Source organism: Pezoporus wallicus, unplaced genomic scaffold, assembly GCF_028554395.1.
Source record: "Pezoporus wallicus isolate ANWC-B61680 ecotype Strahan unplaced genomic scaffold, APGP_CSIRO_Pwel_v1 contig_8803, whole genome shotgun sequence".
NCBI lineage: Eukaryota > Metazoa > Chordata > Aves > Psittaciformes > Psittacidae > Pezoporus > Pezoporus wallicus.
Genome location: NW_026635049.1, coordinates 950,311 through 966,527, shown reverse-complemented (window position 1 = coordinate 966,527; position 16,217 = coordinate 950,311). Strand labels below are relative to the sequence as shown.

Sequence of the window (16,217 nt, the reverse complement as noted above, 5' to 3'; positions counted from 1 at the left end):
CTTGATCTCAGTTTAACAGAGCTGTGACAACAGTGAATTTCCTATTACACTTTTCCCTGTAAAAGTCTGCTCGCAGGACCCACCAAGTCACAACTTCTCACTAGAAGTAGCAGCTTTCACCAGCTTTTGATCCATTTTAAATGGTAAGAAGCAATAGCCATGAAGTGGATAACAATGGAGAATTAAGACTGATTCTCACCAACACAATAAAAATGCCCGGACGCTCCCCAGTGCACCAGGAAATGCAGTTCCCAAGAGAAAACACTGATTTCCTTTAACAGACACAGGTAGAAGACAGTGACAGATTTTGTGTGCTCAGGGTGTTTACCACCATCAATCAGTGACTCTTCCCAACAGCCATGAGTGGCAGACATACATAAACATTTATTTCTCAGGCATAAAAATAAGAGAGGCAGGAAGCTGAAGTGGTGCATTCATGGTTTCCAATACATTTCAGAGCTCAGCCTGGAATGCAGGATGCTCCCAGCCAGCAACTCTCTCCCATTAGAACTGCAGGGTAAATACTGTAATTTCTCCCCTCCCTGTTTTTAGCCTGATGCCACAGATATTAAAACAGGATACCTGTCAATTATAATGGATCCAGAGGAAATGCCTCTTGACGAACAGTGTGACCGTCTTCCCTATGACAGCAGTAAATGGGAGTTCCCAAGAGACAGACTGCGGCTGGGTGAGTGCTTGGGGGATTATTACTGTGAAGAGTGATGGTTCCTAAGGCTCCCCTATTTCAACGGATCTGTTGGATAACCCAGGAAGCAGCCTATCAGTTAGTGCCCATGTACTACTGTCCTGGGGGGGGACTGGCAGTGAGTCACAGGATTCAGGATCATCCTTAATGGGGGAGGAAACAAGGGATTTGGTAAGAAAGCAAAGATGCTGTCATTTTCAAAATAGCTATCACCTCCTTTTCTTCCTTGGAGAAATGAAGCCAAACTCTTGGCAGGGAAAGAAGATACCTTCAGGTACTGTTCCTGCCAAAAGTATGGCTTCACATCCATAGAGGAAAAGGGAAAGAACAGTCAACGTGAAAGGTGACAGGCTTCCAGTGAATTTTGTTTTGAAGGAATCTATCAATTCACCAAACAATCAATTCCTTACCCATCATTTGCACTTGGCTTTGAGTTGTAAAAGAGCCATCACGAATAAATGAACCAAGTTTCATACAACAGCTCAGCTCACAGGATGATGGAGCAAGCAGATGTAAAAAACAGGTTGTGTTTGTATAGAGAAACACCAACATCTGTGTGCAATGATGAGTGTAGAGAATCTATCTGTATTTGTGTGTGCTCTTGGTGCTTTAGCTGGAAAACATGGAACAAGGAGGAAGACAAAAATAACAATAACTGAGATGATGGTGAGGCATAGGGTCAAACTAGAACCAAAAAAGAGACCATGATGCCCCGTGTACTCTGCTGCATTTTGGGGCAGAGCCCTCAGAGCACACTGGGTAACACAGGCATGAAGCTTTAAATGAAAGGGAAAATAAAGATTATCATCTTCAATTCCATTTGGTATAGCTTTTATGTCAAATAAATGTCAGTAAGTGAAGGGCTAAAGGGTTCTGACCGCCTGAATGGCTTAGCTGGCTACCTCTCCAGACTGTGATTTATGAGAGATGAGGGTTCCACAATTCTATGTTTAACCCAAACTCTGACTTTCCTGGCCTTCAGGATGACTACACGTAATGTTTTTACCCTTAAGCCACATGTATGTATTCAGCCTTGCCTTCAGCTGAATGCAGATTGATTTATTCTACTCTGTTCTATCACATACTGTATTGCATTAAAGCCATATGGATATAAATCACACTGGTTATATCCATATGCTGCAAATATGTGATACAGGCTTCCGTTGACTATCGGTCTACGTCTACATTGTGCCTGGGCACTGGAGCCTTGTGTGTCTTGCAGAGCTGAGAATGCATGATTCCCTCTTAATCTGATGCAGACTGTCAAGTCCCCCTTAGCTCACTCTTGACTCTTGCTTCTCTAGGTAAAACACTGGGTCATGGTGCTTTTGGGAAGGTGGTGGAAGCGTCTGCTTTTGGCATTGATAAATCTTCAACCTGCAAAACAGTTGCCGTAAAAATGCTTAAAGGTACATATATCCCTCTGAGATTCACCCGAGATTCCTCAGGGAACCTGTGGGCAATGAGGTTTCCAGTTCTCAGCTCCGACCCAGGCCCAAGTTCATTGTGTTCAGGAGGGAGTGGGTTTGTCAGGGGGGAGCAATTAGTCATTATACAGTGGATGTTAAGGTATAGGGAACAACGAGCGGGCTCCATGCTGTGCTGCTCATTAAGTCTTGTATTCCTAGAGGAGGAAAACAGCAGCTTCCAGGTCTGTGGGGTGAGGAGGGAAACAGATTACAAAATGTAATTACATTAGATAGTCTGCAATTGGATCCAAGCCTTTGATCACAGCCCTTCCAGATGTAGAACAGTTCAAGGGGTTGGAAAAAGCAATGCCAAGGGAGTGAATTAGAGACGCTTGCAATTACTGAAATTAAGGAAAGCTTTTACCATTCCATGGTGGGGAATGAGGGAACCTGGAGACTTCTCTTTCCTGTAATATCTACATACAAAGCCTCTGCAGACAGTTAATGAATAAATGCATCAGCCCTACACTGCCTCACGGGTTGGAGGTTTTTAACTGTTCACTTGGATGTTTTCAGAGGTACAATGCATGCTCACATGGAGCTTTTCACAGCCACACTGATCTGCACTGCTGCTGCATGACAGTATTAACCCTGCAATGCCATGAGTCAGGAACCTCTTTCATGGAACTTGCCTTCTGTTGCTGGCTGCCTCATGGTGCTCTGCTACCTTCCATCTCTCTCAAAGCTCAAACCCATCCATTCACCACCTGCCTGGACCTCCTCTGAATGTGGTCCTTCTCCTCTGCATTAGTCAGTGGATCTTCAGATCATCTTCTCTCCTCCTGTGGTTTCTTCTGTTCCATGCCCATCTCCAGATCCCTGAAATATCCTAGAAGCCCCTGATCCAGACACTCCCTTCTCCATTCAAAACTTGCTGCCATGGATAGCCCAGGGGTTTCATTCACTTCCACACTGTGCTTCCCAACTGATCCTCATGTCAGCTCTACCATCCTGCACATATCCAACAAACTATTTGACAGTTCCCTCATCATTTTACACCTTCCTCCTCGAGCTGAGGCAGCAGCCTCCTGCTCTAATCCGTGCCTCCCAACTAACATGCCCATAATTCATCACATTCCTGGATGAAGATTCTCTAGTGTGAGTCAATGCATTCAGGAAAGAAAAAAGAGGCTCTGGAGCTGTCTGCACTTCTGTAATTCCAGCACTATCTGTCACTTCTGTGAAGCAGGCTGGTATAGCTCTGGGGTGAAGGCTAAAAGTTAATGTGCAAGATTATCTGAAAAACTTCCAGAGGCTGTCCTGTCTGGATTTTGCCAGGCATGTTCCAGCACATGCCAGGGTAAATCAGGAGTAAAACCACCCGTGTACACACCCAGCTGCAAACACTGTGGGCTTGGAGTAGCTCCTTCTTTCTGACACAGTTTGGTGAAAGATGTGTTTATGGAGAAGTCTACAAACACAGAAAGAGGTTATATTTGTCACACATGATGCAAAGGCAAAACCAGAGGAAACAGGACACAGCCCTTTTGTTAAAATACATCAGGAAAGCTTTGGAATAAGGTGGAGGAAACAAGGCAGCATCTGAACAACGTCCTTGTCTGAGGGTGTCTTCCTTAGCTTTGGCAGCCAAAGAGAATGAAACTACAGTATCGCTGGCTGACCAATGTCATGTTCAGGGTTCACACACAACTATGGGCCCTTCTGCTTTGCTGGGAAATGTATTTCTTGGGTGGATGAGATCTCCCACGATGAGGCTCAGTAACGCTGTACATTCTACAGTACATTTTGGGACCCAACTTACAGATGTGTTGGATTCCTCCATCCCCTGCAGCGAAGTGTTGCTCACTACTGTGGAAAAACATATTCTGAGGTACTGTAGAGAAGTAATGGTAGACTGCACATCACCCTCAGAGATGGAGGAACACGTTCTGTGTGCTGTTTTTGCTTGAAGAGGTTGGTGGTTCCTTTGCTGAGCTTGCAGAATTCAGTCCTTGCAAAGGCTCTCTGGTATCTCATTTGGGGGGAGGGTTCTCCTACAGGACTGTCACCCTCCGTAACCCATGGCAAAGAACGGAAGAGTCACCCAAAAGATAAAGTGTAACTCCACTTCATAAAGGTCAACAGACAATGAAAGGGATGAATTATGATCTGTTTGAGAGTCTGAAAAGCAAAGATACTGCAAGGATCCCGGGTGGGTTTTGTTTCCAAGTGTAAACAGGATCTGGCTGTGTCCTGTTCAAAATATCCTGTTGTGTAAAGATGATTTTTTTCCTGTTTATCTTAAGCAGAATGTGCAACTACTAATGAATGCAAGGCTTTAATGTCTGAACTGAAGATCCTCATCCACATAGGCCATCACCTGAATGTAGTTAACCTGCTGGGAGCTTGCACCAAGGCTGGAGGTGAGAAGTCCTCAGTAAATAAGCAGCAAAGAAGAAACACTTTGCAGCTACAATGGTGTTTGGATGTATCTGTGGCGGAGTCCAACTGTCATGCACATCCAGTTAAAGCAAACATGAACATTTCTACCCCTATGCTCCTAGAAGAGCTTCTGCTACTGCAGAATACGGCCCCATCTCATCAATAGGTTTGGAACATTTTCTCCTAGTCAGTGGTGTCACTTCTCTGTTTTCCTTTTCTCTGTCCTTTGTAAACTTGCTTACAAAATGCATTATGGTCTGAAGGGAGGCAGCATCCTTAATGGCAGTTTGGTCTCCAATTCCTCCACATCAGGCACTAAGGATCGTTTCAAAGGTTCTTCTCCCTCTTCTCTCCAGCCTTATGCGGAGAATGCACCAGGCTGAGCACACACTTACTTGAGGCCTCCTCCTTCCCCAACCACTTCACTCTTGCTGGGCAGACGCAGGCATTTCTTGTGCAGTAGACAGGAAACCTGAAGCAGACCAAAGTTGACTGCAGCAACAGCAAGGGCTGCCAAGGGGCTGAGCTGACACCACTGGCTCTACATCATACAAAGAATCTGCTCCAAAGTGCAGACTTAAACAAAGGATTCCATAAATCTTGGACCTTTGTCACTAAAACATCCCTTCCCATACTGCCATACAAAGCATCCTTGTCTCTTATTATACTGTGATTTAACTTCAGGGTAACAGCTCTCAAAGATGCCTCTTTACTGCTTACAATAAACCTTCTAACAATTCCCAAATGACAAATTTAGGAGAGCTGAGGAAAACCAAACCAAACCAGAAAACCAACAGAATAAAAGAAATGAAGGGGAAAGAGTGAGAGAGCTGGTGCACACATCTGCTGTCATCTGAGACTCCAAAGCTATCATTTTCCCAAAGAAGTTCCCAAACTTCACCAGTCACAGTGGAAAAAAAGAAAACCTCAGTGAGGTGGATGTGGTGGGATGCCAGGAAAGAGATCTTCCCTCCAGCAGGATACTCCCAGCTCCTCAGAAGCAGTCAGCAACCAGCAACCACAGATGCTGCTGTAACCTGGGAGCCATGGAGAGGGAACTCACAGGAGCTGCTATAGCACTGCAGAGCCCATGGGAAGGTGGCCAGCTTTAGGAGGAGGGTTTGAACATTAGGATGCACAAGCAAGTAGCCTTTGCTTGGGACTGTGAGTAGAGAGGAAGTAGCATTACAAATGCTGGTGATTCTTCTCTCCTGTCAAGTCAATGAAATAGCTTAATACAAAGAGGTGCCTAAAAAGTGGCAGCATTACTAAGAGGTCAATAGTTCTTAACCAAAGTTAAGTACCCAATGTATTATCAGCAAGCAATTGGTTAAGACTGCTGCAATTCACCGCCTCCCTTTCACTGGGACAACCTGGTTTCAAAACAGCACTCATCATCCAGCCTCAGAAAGGCTGCAGCAACCCCAATCTCTAAGTTCACTCTTCCCTCCTTGACCCCTCTGCTCCTCCTCAGAGCCCTGCCCTCAGCCTTTTCATTCAGTATGTACTCCTCAGCCCAGACAAGGGGCAGGCTGCAGCACAAACCCTTCTGACAGAGCCAAGCAGAAGCACTGCTCAGCTGCCTCCTTCCCAACATCCCAGTGCAGCTCTCAGCACTTTTCTCCTTTCAAGTTCACACTCCTCAGTCTGAAGCACAGACTTTCCAGACAGGACAAGTTTCCTGGACATAGAAGTCTGATCGCTTAGGATTGATAGTAATACATGTTTATATGCATTCTAGTCCCATTGTTTCACTTTATCTTACATGTGATAGTTATAAAGCACAGTGATTATGCTAAAGATATAGAATGCAGCTTCTCCCTTGCCTAATAGAACACACCAAAACATAAAAGCATCTTAAACATATGCATAGTTGGATAAAAGCAGCAATTGCACTGAACTCTACAGCAGTTTGCACAGAAATGAGAAAGGAAGATATTGATAGGACTTCTCAGGCTTTTCCACTGTTACCACCTAATGGGGAAAACTGAGTTCTGTATTCCCTCCTCTCTGTACCCACTACTGACTGTATGCTTCTGCAGTGTCACTTCTCTGTTACCAAATTTACTCCTCTGTATAATAGGAGTGACAGCGTTTACTTACTTTGAAGAGGATTTGTGAGGCTAAGACAGTATTAAGTGCTTTGCAGTGCTTCAAAACTCATTTGACTTTCACTGTCTTTGTAGGTCCTTTGATGGTCATAGTAGAATACTGCAAATATGGAAATCTGTCCAACTATCTCAGAGGGAAACGAGGGGATTTCATTGCATACAAGGTAAAAACCCAGCAGGATTCTCATGGCCACAAGGCAGAGGGTTGACAATCACTGACCACAACTTGGATTCTTTTCCACATTGGCACTGAGACAGTCTGGCATTTAGATAGGCACTTGATTGCCTCACCACATTTCAAACTGCATGAGCAAGAAAAGGAGCCCTTTTTCCCTATAGGATCTCCTTCACATCCTCTTCTTTCCTAGCACCTCCTAAGGAATTAGTTGCAAATACCCAAGCACTCCAGTGCATTTGTGAGAGAGCGGGAATTACTTGTGAGACACTACCCAGCACAAAGGGAGCAACAATGTCATAGTGAAAAACTGGTATTAACTGAACTAGGAAAAGATAAACCCTCCCCAAAAATTACAGTATCTCTCTACTGATCTGTCAGTCTCCCCCAGCCACCTTCCTGCTAATTTTATGGTGGAATATTGCTAGCAGTAACATAGGGGGGTTCTGTATTGATAAATGGGAAACCAGGCTTCATTAGCTGTGCTATTCAGGAAACATCACATTCAAACCTGGTTTGAGCTTATCTTCAGAGGACACTGTCTCCCTGTGCCATTGAATCCGCAGGCACTGCTTCATCCAAAGCTAAAAATCAGGTTTATACCATTTCTAGTCGCAGGAAAACTCTGACCAAGCAGAGAAAAGTCTGGATGAGTCCAACAGTGATTTGACTGAACTGATCAAGAGGCGCCTGGAGAGCGTAGCCAGCACGGGAAGCTCTGCCAGCTCTGGGTTTATTGAAGATAAGAGTTACAGCGATTCAGAAGATGATGAAGAAGGTAAAAGAAACCTCCTTCATGCCAGGTCTTTTATTGTAAAGATTTCTGTTGCTTGGCTCGTACCACCCACAGCCCCACACTTTACAAGCCTGTGCACAGCCTGGCTTGTCCCTGGAATCACAAATCCTTTCTCCTGCCTGTGCCCTGCTCCAGCTTTCTCACGAAAGGAGATTTGCAATGATGTGTGCATATAAAAGCTGCTCCTGCTGTGTAAGAGGAGTAATAGCAGTATTTTACCAGATCTGTGGGGCCAGTCTGCCCCCAGTCCCATCACTCGCTCACTATAAATAGTTTCCCTCACTTTTATCCCCAGACGTTGTTTTCCCTGTAGCTAAATGACATGATTTATGTTGGATGGAACCTTTTTCATCATCTGACCTCCTGCCTCTAGGTCAGTGGTTTCTAAACCACAGCTGTAGCGGAGAACTCACGCAACAACACTCAGCCGCAGGGCTGGGCTCCCCAGCGTGCAAGTGGCACCCATGCCTAAGAAGGGTGAAGCTCCTGCTCCAGTGTTTTGCTCTGTCTGTGATCTCTTGTAGATGCTGAGGATCTGTACAAGAGGCCCCTGACTTTGGAGGATCTGATCTGCTACAGCTTCCAAGTGGCCAAAGGCATGGAGTTTCTCGCCTCCCGAAAAGTGAGCTCACTAGAACGTCAGGGCTGACCTTCTTTCACAGAGCCAGGAGTATCTGATAAGAGCAAATCCAAATATACTCTTGTGCCTGAGTGATCTGCCTCTTGCTCTTATATTAAAAGTGCTGGAGATCACATTCCACCGGTGGTTAAGCAATAAGTAGCACTGAAGGAGTTGTGAAGGAATATCCATCATGTTCTTGGCTGCAAGGACTGGCATCTGTAACATGAGAGTTTAGATAGAAGGAGTGTGTACAGATCCTAAGACAATTCATGGAACTATCTCATAAATAAATGCATAAAAGGCTTCACATAAAGATCCTTCTTGTATGGTCAACAAAGGAACTACTGAAAAATGAAGAGGGAGTAGCCAGCTACTTATTTAGCTTGTCAGCAGTGTTGGAGCCTTTTGGGTACAAAAAGAAGTATGTTTGTAGCCTATGGGGTGCCTGCTCTTCAAGTAGATTAAATGCAATACACAGGCCAAAGTATGCACAACACTGAGCATCTGCACCTACTGCCCAGCTCCCAGGGCAGCACAGCCAGAGACACACACACACTCATGGCACTGCATTTGCAAATGGACCTGCAGCTGCTGTTTGACCTCTCCCAAATTTCCCCCAGAAGAAGTAGCTGGAGAATGGCCCTCCCTTTAGCTCACCATACCGTGAAGGTAATTTCACATAGAAAATGATCTGTGACACTTGGTTTGTCCCCTCAGTCATCGTCTCTTCTGCACATGACAGTACATTTCAGCACATTCCCACAGACAGTTTCCTTCTCACCAGAAGTTCATTTATCTTTCCGTTTCCCAAGCAGGTCTCATGCTTCCTGCTCTAGCAGGGGCTCCTTGTCCACGCAAAGTCTCTGATCTCACTTGTCCTCATTCCTTTGCAGTGCATCCATCGGGATTTGGCAGCAAGGAACATCCTTCTTTCAGAGAACAACGTGGTTAAGATCTGTGACTTCGGGCTAGCCAGGGATATTTATAAAGACCCCGACTATGTGCGGAAAGGAGATGTAAGTGGAACGTTCACCTTGGGGGTTTAGTCCTCATGGGCTTGGGCAGATCAGTCACAACAGGTCTGGCAACTCGTTGTGTCCTTTGCATTCCCAGGCCAGGCTCCCACTCAAATGGATGGCTCCAGAAGCTATTTTTGACAAAATCTACACGACACAGAGTGACGTGTGGTCTTTTGGAGTGCTGCTCTGGGAAATATTTTCTCTAGGTAAGAGTGGTTTAAAACCCATTTCCCCTCTTATGGCTCTATTGCTAAGAGAAGCTTTTAACGAAAGGTGATAACGTGGTGCTGTGTTTCTACTTCACTTGGTGCAAGCGCACAGTGCAGATCAGGTGTAAAATACAGACATGGGACTGAGGTCAGCGAGAACCCCTCATGGCAACAAGTAAATACTGGGGAGGGGGAACAAAACACAGTCCAGACCCCGGACCCAACATCTGTAATAACTGAAAGCATCAGAGCACAGAGCTAACCAGCAATCTGCTGCTTGGGACTGCAATACTTCTGTGACAGCAATGAAGAAGTTTCCCTGCCAAACTGTATTTTTAAGCAGCCCAAACTGCTTCAGGAACCCACACAGCTCCATGGCTGCAGAGGATTATGCCACTGGTGACACAGTGGCAGCCCCTGGAACACAAGGGAGTCTGCCCACGTGACATTCCATCCCAGCTTGATTATCTTCCCCACAAAATCTAAGTAAGAACAATGTATTGGCAGCAGCAGCCAACAGGTTGATAGGAGAACCAGTGCTAGACTCTGTGTAAGTCATTCTGGCAAAGAGGGGGTAGAAGGTGCTCTTCTGGCCGTATCATTTACAAGCCAGAAGGAGTACGAATGGTGTTGTGTATGCACTAGACATTTCACCTCACAGAGCTGTTGGAAATCTCAGCCTCACTGACATCTGGTTACTGTCCAGCAGATAAAGCCCTGAACCTGAGACATGCAGTCTTGCAGACAGTCGGACTTTGCTGCTCTCACATTCGCTTTGCAGAGTGCTGTTTTCCTGAGGGAATTTAGGAATGTCAGCTCTGGCTTTCTAATCAGCCCTCATAGACAAAAGAAAACAAGCACCATTGTCAACTTAAGCTGATGAAATTTAAAGTGAACTCTCTAATCTTCTGCTATCTCTGATTCATGGATCAGTTGAAACTGAGCTCTAGATGCCAAGTCCAGATCTGGATGCAAAGTCTGGAGCTGTTTCTAGCCTAAACTTTATTTGGGGCTGGCTGCAAAGATCCCAACCTGATCTCGGTCCAAGTCTCTGATTTGGACCTCTCTCTAGTTCGTATCAGCATGCAAAAGAAGAGAGTTCACACTCAAATGGTTGACACAAGTGGCAGTTATCACCTTCTCCAGCGTTCAGCCCTGTTTATTTAGAGTCCTGTTCTTTGGCTGCACCACCTCCACAGCTCTGTAACAGCATCACCTGCTGAGTGTCTTGGAACACCACAGAAGGATGAGGCTCCAGAAGTATGGGCAATGCCTCAGTTCCAATAGATTATTCCAGCAGATATATTAGCATTAGCATGCAGAGACACACTCAGAGGGGACAGCCTCTCCATTGAGCGTCTCCAAGAAACCAAATGAACTGAATACTGATGATGGCAAGGACCACTGCAGAGGGCAGACTGGTTGTATTATTCTCAAAGGTCCTGACAGGGCTTAACAGATGTGAACTTAGGGTCATTTGGCCTTTATTACTGAAGACTAAAAATGAAAATTAAATTGTAATTTAATTTAATGCAATTTAATTTTAAAATTAAAATAGAGTCACTTAAATTAATCAGTATTTTTAACTGTTTAAAATGAAATTTATCTGGTTTGATTTGAGATAGTCTCTTTGCTTAATGGAGGTGCTTACTTGGAGCAACAGACTGTCCTCTTCTGAATTCAGAGGAATCTACATTTCTCCACAGAGCCAGTCCCTGCCCTCACTATGACACAGATCCCAAGCTATGGATTCCAAACTTCCTCAACCCATGGCACAGATTCAAAGCAGTCCTCTTGGCTAAGAGGGTTTTCATACAGCTCACCCAGGCATGCCTGTGGCTTGGCACTACTCACATCTGCAGCTCTCCTGATAAATATTTAATTAAGGATTTGTGTCACTGATTGAATTCTCTTATATAAAAGTTTTACAGATCATTGGGAGCCAAGGGATGGAAGTTATTTGTCATTGCTGCAGGGGATGTTTCGGCTCCCATCTGCAAGTGCTGCTTTTTACTGGGTCCCACACACTTAGTACCATCTAAAGAAGGAACAAGGACTGGCTAGTAAAACGCACTTCAGTTCGGCCATGGGTCCTTTCAGGGTCAGAAGATGAATGAAGCAGGATGGCTGCTTCCAGAAGGCCTGGCAGAATGTATCCATTATGGCGATACAGAGGGAAATCAGGACTTGAGAGACTTAATTTACATTGAGCTTTGTGTTACTGAAATGGGCTGAGCAGAACTCAGGTCAGGTATGGCAGCAATGTTTAATACATCTTGAAATCACTTGCATGGTGCATTACAGAGTGTCAGTGTCTCCTGCAATTCGGATGCGCACTGTTCACAAAGCAATCAGAGCTAATTCGGTAAACAAGCACTGCCTGGTAGCATAACATCAGCATCTTATTACCCTCCTAAAAGAAAACCAAGATCAAAAGAGTGCTACCATATCCAGTGTGTGCCACAGCTTGGAGCATTTTGGAAGAGATTTCCCCCACGGAAAATGTCATGTGTAGATCTCGCCACGTGCTGGAGCCTCAGCATCCCAAATCCAAGTTATTAGGCTTATCACATAGTCCCCTTGGTCACAGTGTAACTCTGGGAAAGGGACACCACAGGTTTTATCCATCTACTTATTCAGAGAGATCCTGTGAGTTGACAGAAGCCTGTTTTGAGAACTTTGGCTAAGGGGTGATGCCACGTGAGCTGAACATTTAATTACCAGGGTATTACGATCATAATGACAGGCCAAAGGCAAAACTAGGAAGGAAAATCAAGATATAAACCAGAAATGATGCTACTGACTATTTCCAACCTACATAACTCCAGAAAACACTCTTAATACTGTCACTTGCTACTTGCACTTCAAGGGAATTCTGATGTTCTGTGGCTAAGTGTCCCTGAGCTTTGAACATCAGCAGAGCCTATCTGCTGTGGGGAGATGCCCTCTGAGGAGGTTGTCAGGATCTTTACTCCCCAGTGCACAGTTTTGCAGATTGAGTGGTCACATTCACAGAGTAGAATAACTCTGGCACCAGCCACACTTTGGCACCATCTTCACTGCTTTGCTCCAACAGATTTCTGCTGTTCTTGTGCCCCCAAGTGCACAGGACCGGACGGTGTTTCCAAACAGAAGGGAAAAAATGCAGGAATGTTATAGATGGTACCTCACACGTGGATTCCTCGAGGGCTGGATACAGATCCAGATGCCATTCAATCCCCAGTGTTAAGATTTGATTAAATTCTTTCCAAATTCACCATCCAGCCTCTAGGATGCCAAAATGTGCAAATGTTGTACAAGAAAGGTCACAACCTTCAATGCACACACACATTTACACAAGTCATTCCTCTGATGACAACCATTCCCACCAGGAACGGAAATAAGCCTCACTCCTTCACTTGACAACTGCTAGGCCAACTTGTGCGCAAGTTAACAGAATACTCTCAATCCCTTTACAGCAGTCTACATCTCAAAAGCAATTACAGTTGCTATGAACTGTCCTCCCAGGTTTCATACTAACAATTGAGTGGCCCAAAAATAAGCAGCAGAAATAACTGATGAGTGTTGATGCCACTGGACTGGGAAACAGGGATTGTGCCATTCTAGAGCCTCCTCCTCATTTCTCCCCCCAGGTGCCTCACCATACCCTGGAGTGCAGATAGATGAGGACTTCTGCCGACGGCTCAAAGAAGGCACCCGGATGAGATCTCCAGAGTATTCCACTCCAGAAGTGTAAGAGCCCCTCGTTTTGTACTGAGAGCTGACACGTGTCACTTAAGTGTTACACAACAGTGTACTGAGGTGTGGAGGGGAAGGAGACCTCAGGAGACAACAGCTATGTATTTTGGGTTTTGTTTTCAGTAAATGCTGTAGTTGTGCATGTCTTGGGTGTCCCAATACCACAGATGAATGCTAAAGACAGACTGAGTCAGCTTGACCTTTGCTGACCAGATTAAAAGATCTCCCCACGTCAGCTGCAGTTCATGAATCTCAGTTCAGGAGACTGCTGTGTCAGCCTTGACAGAAATTAGGCACCCATAACTATGACTTATTCCAGCAATATCAATGGGGCCCAGAAGTCAAATTCTAAGTTATGTGACACAAAAAGCCTACAGGCTCAGCTGAGACAGGACTATAGAAGGAAAAAGCATCCCACGTGGGAAGTAGAACAGAATTCCAACGTGGAGATGTGGGCCTGTCTTAATCCGAAACTATGACCAAAGCAAGCAATAATGAAACAGTTTGGAAGCAAAGCTCCTGTCCTTTTCCTTCCTTAATACCTGTGGTTTTTACCTAGCTACCAGACAATGCTGGATTGTTGGCATGGCGTTCCCACTGAGAGACCTACTTTCACTGAGCTTGTGGAGCGCTTAGGAGACCTTCTGCAAGCCAATGTCCAGCAGGTACAGTGGTACAAACTGTTCCTCAACAAATGCCTACCTATGGGCACGGGGGGAAGGGGAAGGTATGTGCATTCCTGTGCACAGGTAAGGACTATGTCGAGCAGCAGTATTAGATTTGCCCTCATAGCAGGAAAATGGCTATTGGGATGAGTAAAGAAAACGTTAACTATTCAAAGGGGATTAGAGTTCAAAACTAGATGTTTACCCATCCATAATAAGGAGAAACTTACAGTAATTAAAAAAAAGGCTCAGTTGCCCCTTAGAGGAACAATAGGGCTTTATCTCACAAAGAGTTTTAATTGCATTCCAGCACAGTGAACAGCTATGGTGGGCTGACCCGGGCTGGATGCCAGGAACCCACCAAGCTGCTCTATCGCTGCTCTCCTCAGCGGGACAGGGGAGAGGAAACAGAACAAAAGGCTCCTGGGTTGGGATAAGGACATGGAGATCACCTGGCAATTACTACCATGGGTGAAACAGAGTCAACTTGGGGAAATCAGCTTCATTTATTACTAATCAAATCAAAGCAGGATAATGAGAAAGAAAACCTTATCCTAAAACACCTTCCCCTTACCCCTTCCCGCTTCCCAGGCTCAACTTCACCTCTGATTTCTCTACCTCCCCCCAAGCACTGCAGGGGATGGGGAATGGGAATGGCTCCATCAGACACAGGGGAAGCTTCTGGCAACTTTTCACAAGAACTGTCCCTGTAGCCCCCCTGCTATCTAAACCTGGCCACACAAACCCAATACAACTGCCAGTAGCTGCTCTGAACTTTCTGCCTCATTTTCTGAGACTATGCTCACCCATGCTCTTCAGAGCTTTAAAACAATGCAGTTTAAAGCTCAGAAAGTCAATTACAGAATTATTAAACTCATAACAGTTAAATCAGTTGTTTTCAGTAAAAACACCCAGAGCCATTATGTTGCAATTTAATTGAAGAAGAAATCAAACACTCTCCTGCAGCTCCTGCCAGTTTGTAAACATGTTCAGTGAAGCTAAGTTGAAGAGGACCCAGTTTGCAATATGAGGAGCTTGTGAGTTTTCTCCTATAACCAAAGGAAATGAAGGAGACAAAAGTCCTGATAAGGGAATAGGGCCCTTCACTGCCTCTTAAAATTAAGAAAAAAGTCAAGCAAAGGCAAATTCGGACAAATAGTTTTTAGGACTTTAAGGGGAGAGCAGTTTCTGAAGGGGTATAATGACAATGCAGAGCTTACCAAGATGTGCAGCATCAATTCCTTGTAAGAACAAGAAACTAAACCCTCTAAGGCTGCCATTTAAAGGACTGGCTCTTACTAAACTGCAGCTCCTTAAGTTGAACATAAGCAAAAGGTCTATTCCAAAATCTGTTAAAGAGTCGTATCGGCCACAGGGCTTTTGGGGCTTCATGCTGCTCCATCCCTTCTCCCAAACACATTGGATGAGACTGGTCCCTTGGAATTCCCAAAGACTAGGAGAACGCAATGATAATATCATAGAATCACAGAATGGCTTGGGTTGGAATGGACTTCAGTGTAAAGCTCTACAGAATATAGTAACCTTATATATCTGAGATGCAGTACAAGATGACCTTTATCAGCTTCATGTTCTCTTATGTTATTAACTATATAGGATGGTAAAGACTATATCCCACTGAACATCACCTTGTGTCCTGATGGAGAATCTAACCCCAAAACTTGCCCTGTGGAAGAAAACTTGAACAACTGTGTTAATCGCTGGAGTGCAGTGGAAACTGGGTAAGGAAAATGTATTCAAGGGTGGGAGGGAAGGAAGATTTCAAAGAGGTGGGCCCTGTTTGTGGTCCTCTCTCAGTATGGCTGTTCTAAAGGAGCTGGGCGGCCAAATGTGTGAGGACATTGTTCCTGAGTTACAAGAGATGAAAAAAAAGAAGCTGGGCTGTGCTGGGGTGTTAACTGAGCTACTCACTGGTGCAGCATCTGCTCAGGTTTCATGCTGACCCCTCCACTCTCTTGCTTTCAGTAACAACAGCAAGAAGAGACCGCTGAGTGTGAAGACGTTTGATGAGGTGCCAGTGGAAAAGGAGAAAGTGATGCATGAGGTGAGTGAGGTGACTGCATCCTTCTGAACTGGGTTCACAGATCACCCCTCACCAGCACCACGAGCACTTATTAGAGCTTTTGAAATCTGTTTGGTAAGAAAAGAACTCACATCAAGCAGAAGATTTAGCCTGAGCATCTCACACACAGGTTTGTGTGACAACAAAAAGGGAGCTGCATTTAGCTTAATAAATAAAGAGAAGCTCGTTCATGATGACCTGGCTCTGATCAGGCTAAGGGGCTTTATATTACTTATTTCAATTGG

At 44.9% G+C, this 16,217-nt stretch overlaps 1 protein-coding gene across 2 annotated transcripts in view; it reads left to right on the top strand.

Annotated features, from left to right (window-relative positions):
• Positions 1-16,217, top strand: part of LOC130594737 (vascular endothelial growth factor receptor kdr-like) — a 121,951-nt gene that overhangs the window by 93,869 nt on the left and 11,865 nt on the right. Inside the window, exons 17-28 of one of the 2 annotated variants that reach the window (XM_057400847.1) lie at positions 553-688; positions 2,011-2,115; positions 4,422-4,538; positions 6,744-6,832; positions 7,456-7,621; positions 8,164-8,261; positions 9,155-9,277; positions 9,375-9,486; positions 13,122-13,221; positions 13,787-13,892; positions 15,507-15,631; positions 15,876-15,954. In XM_057400847.1, the coding sequence (XP_057256830.1) occupies positions 553-688; positions 2,011-2,115; positions 4,422-4,538; positions 6,744-6,832; positions 7,456-7,621; positions 8,164-8,261; positions 9,155-9,277; positions 9,375-9,486; positions 13,122-13,221; positions 13,787-13,892; positions 15,507-15,631; positions 15,876-15,954 (1,356 nt within the window). The remainder of the gene's footprint in view (positions 1-552; positions 689-2,010; positions 2,116-4,421; positions 4,539-6,743; positions 6,833-7,455; positions 7,622-8,163; positions 8,262-9,154; positions 9,278-9,374; positions 9,487-13,121; positions 13,222-13,786; positions 13,893-15,506; positions 15,632-15,875; positions 15,955-16,217) is intronic. The other variant, XM_057400855.1, reaches the window with a different exon arrangement.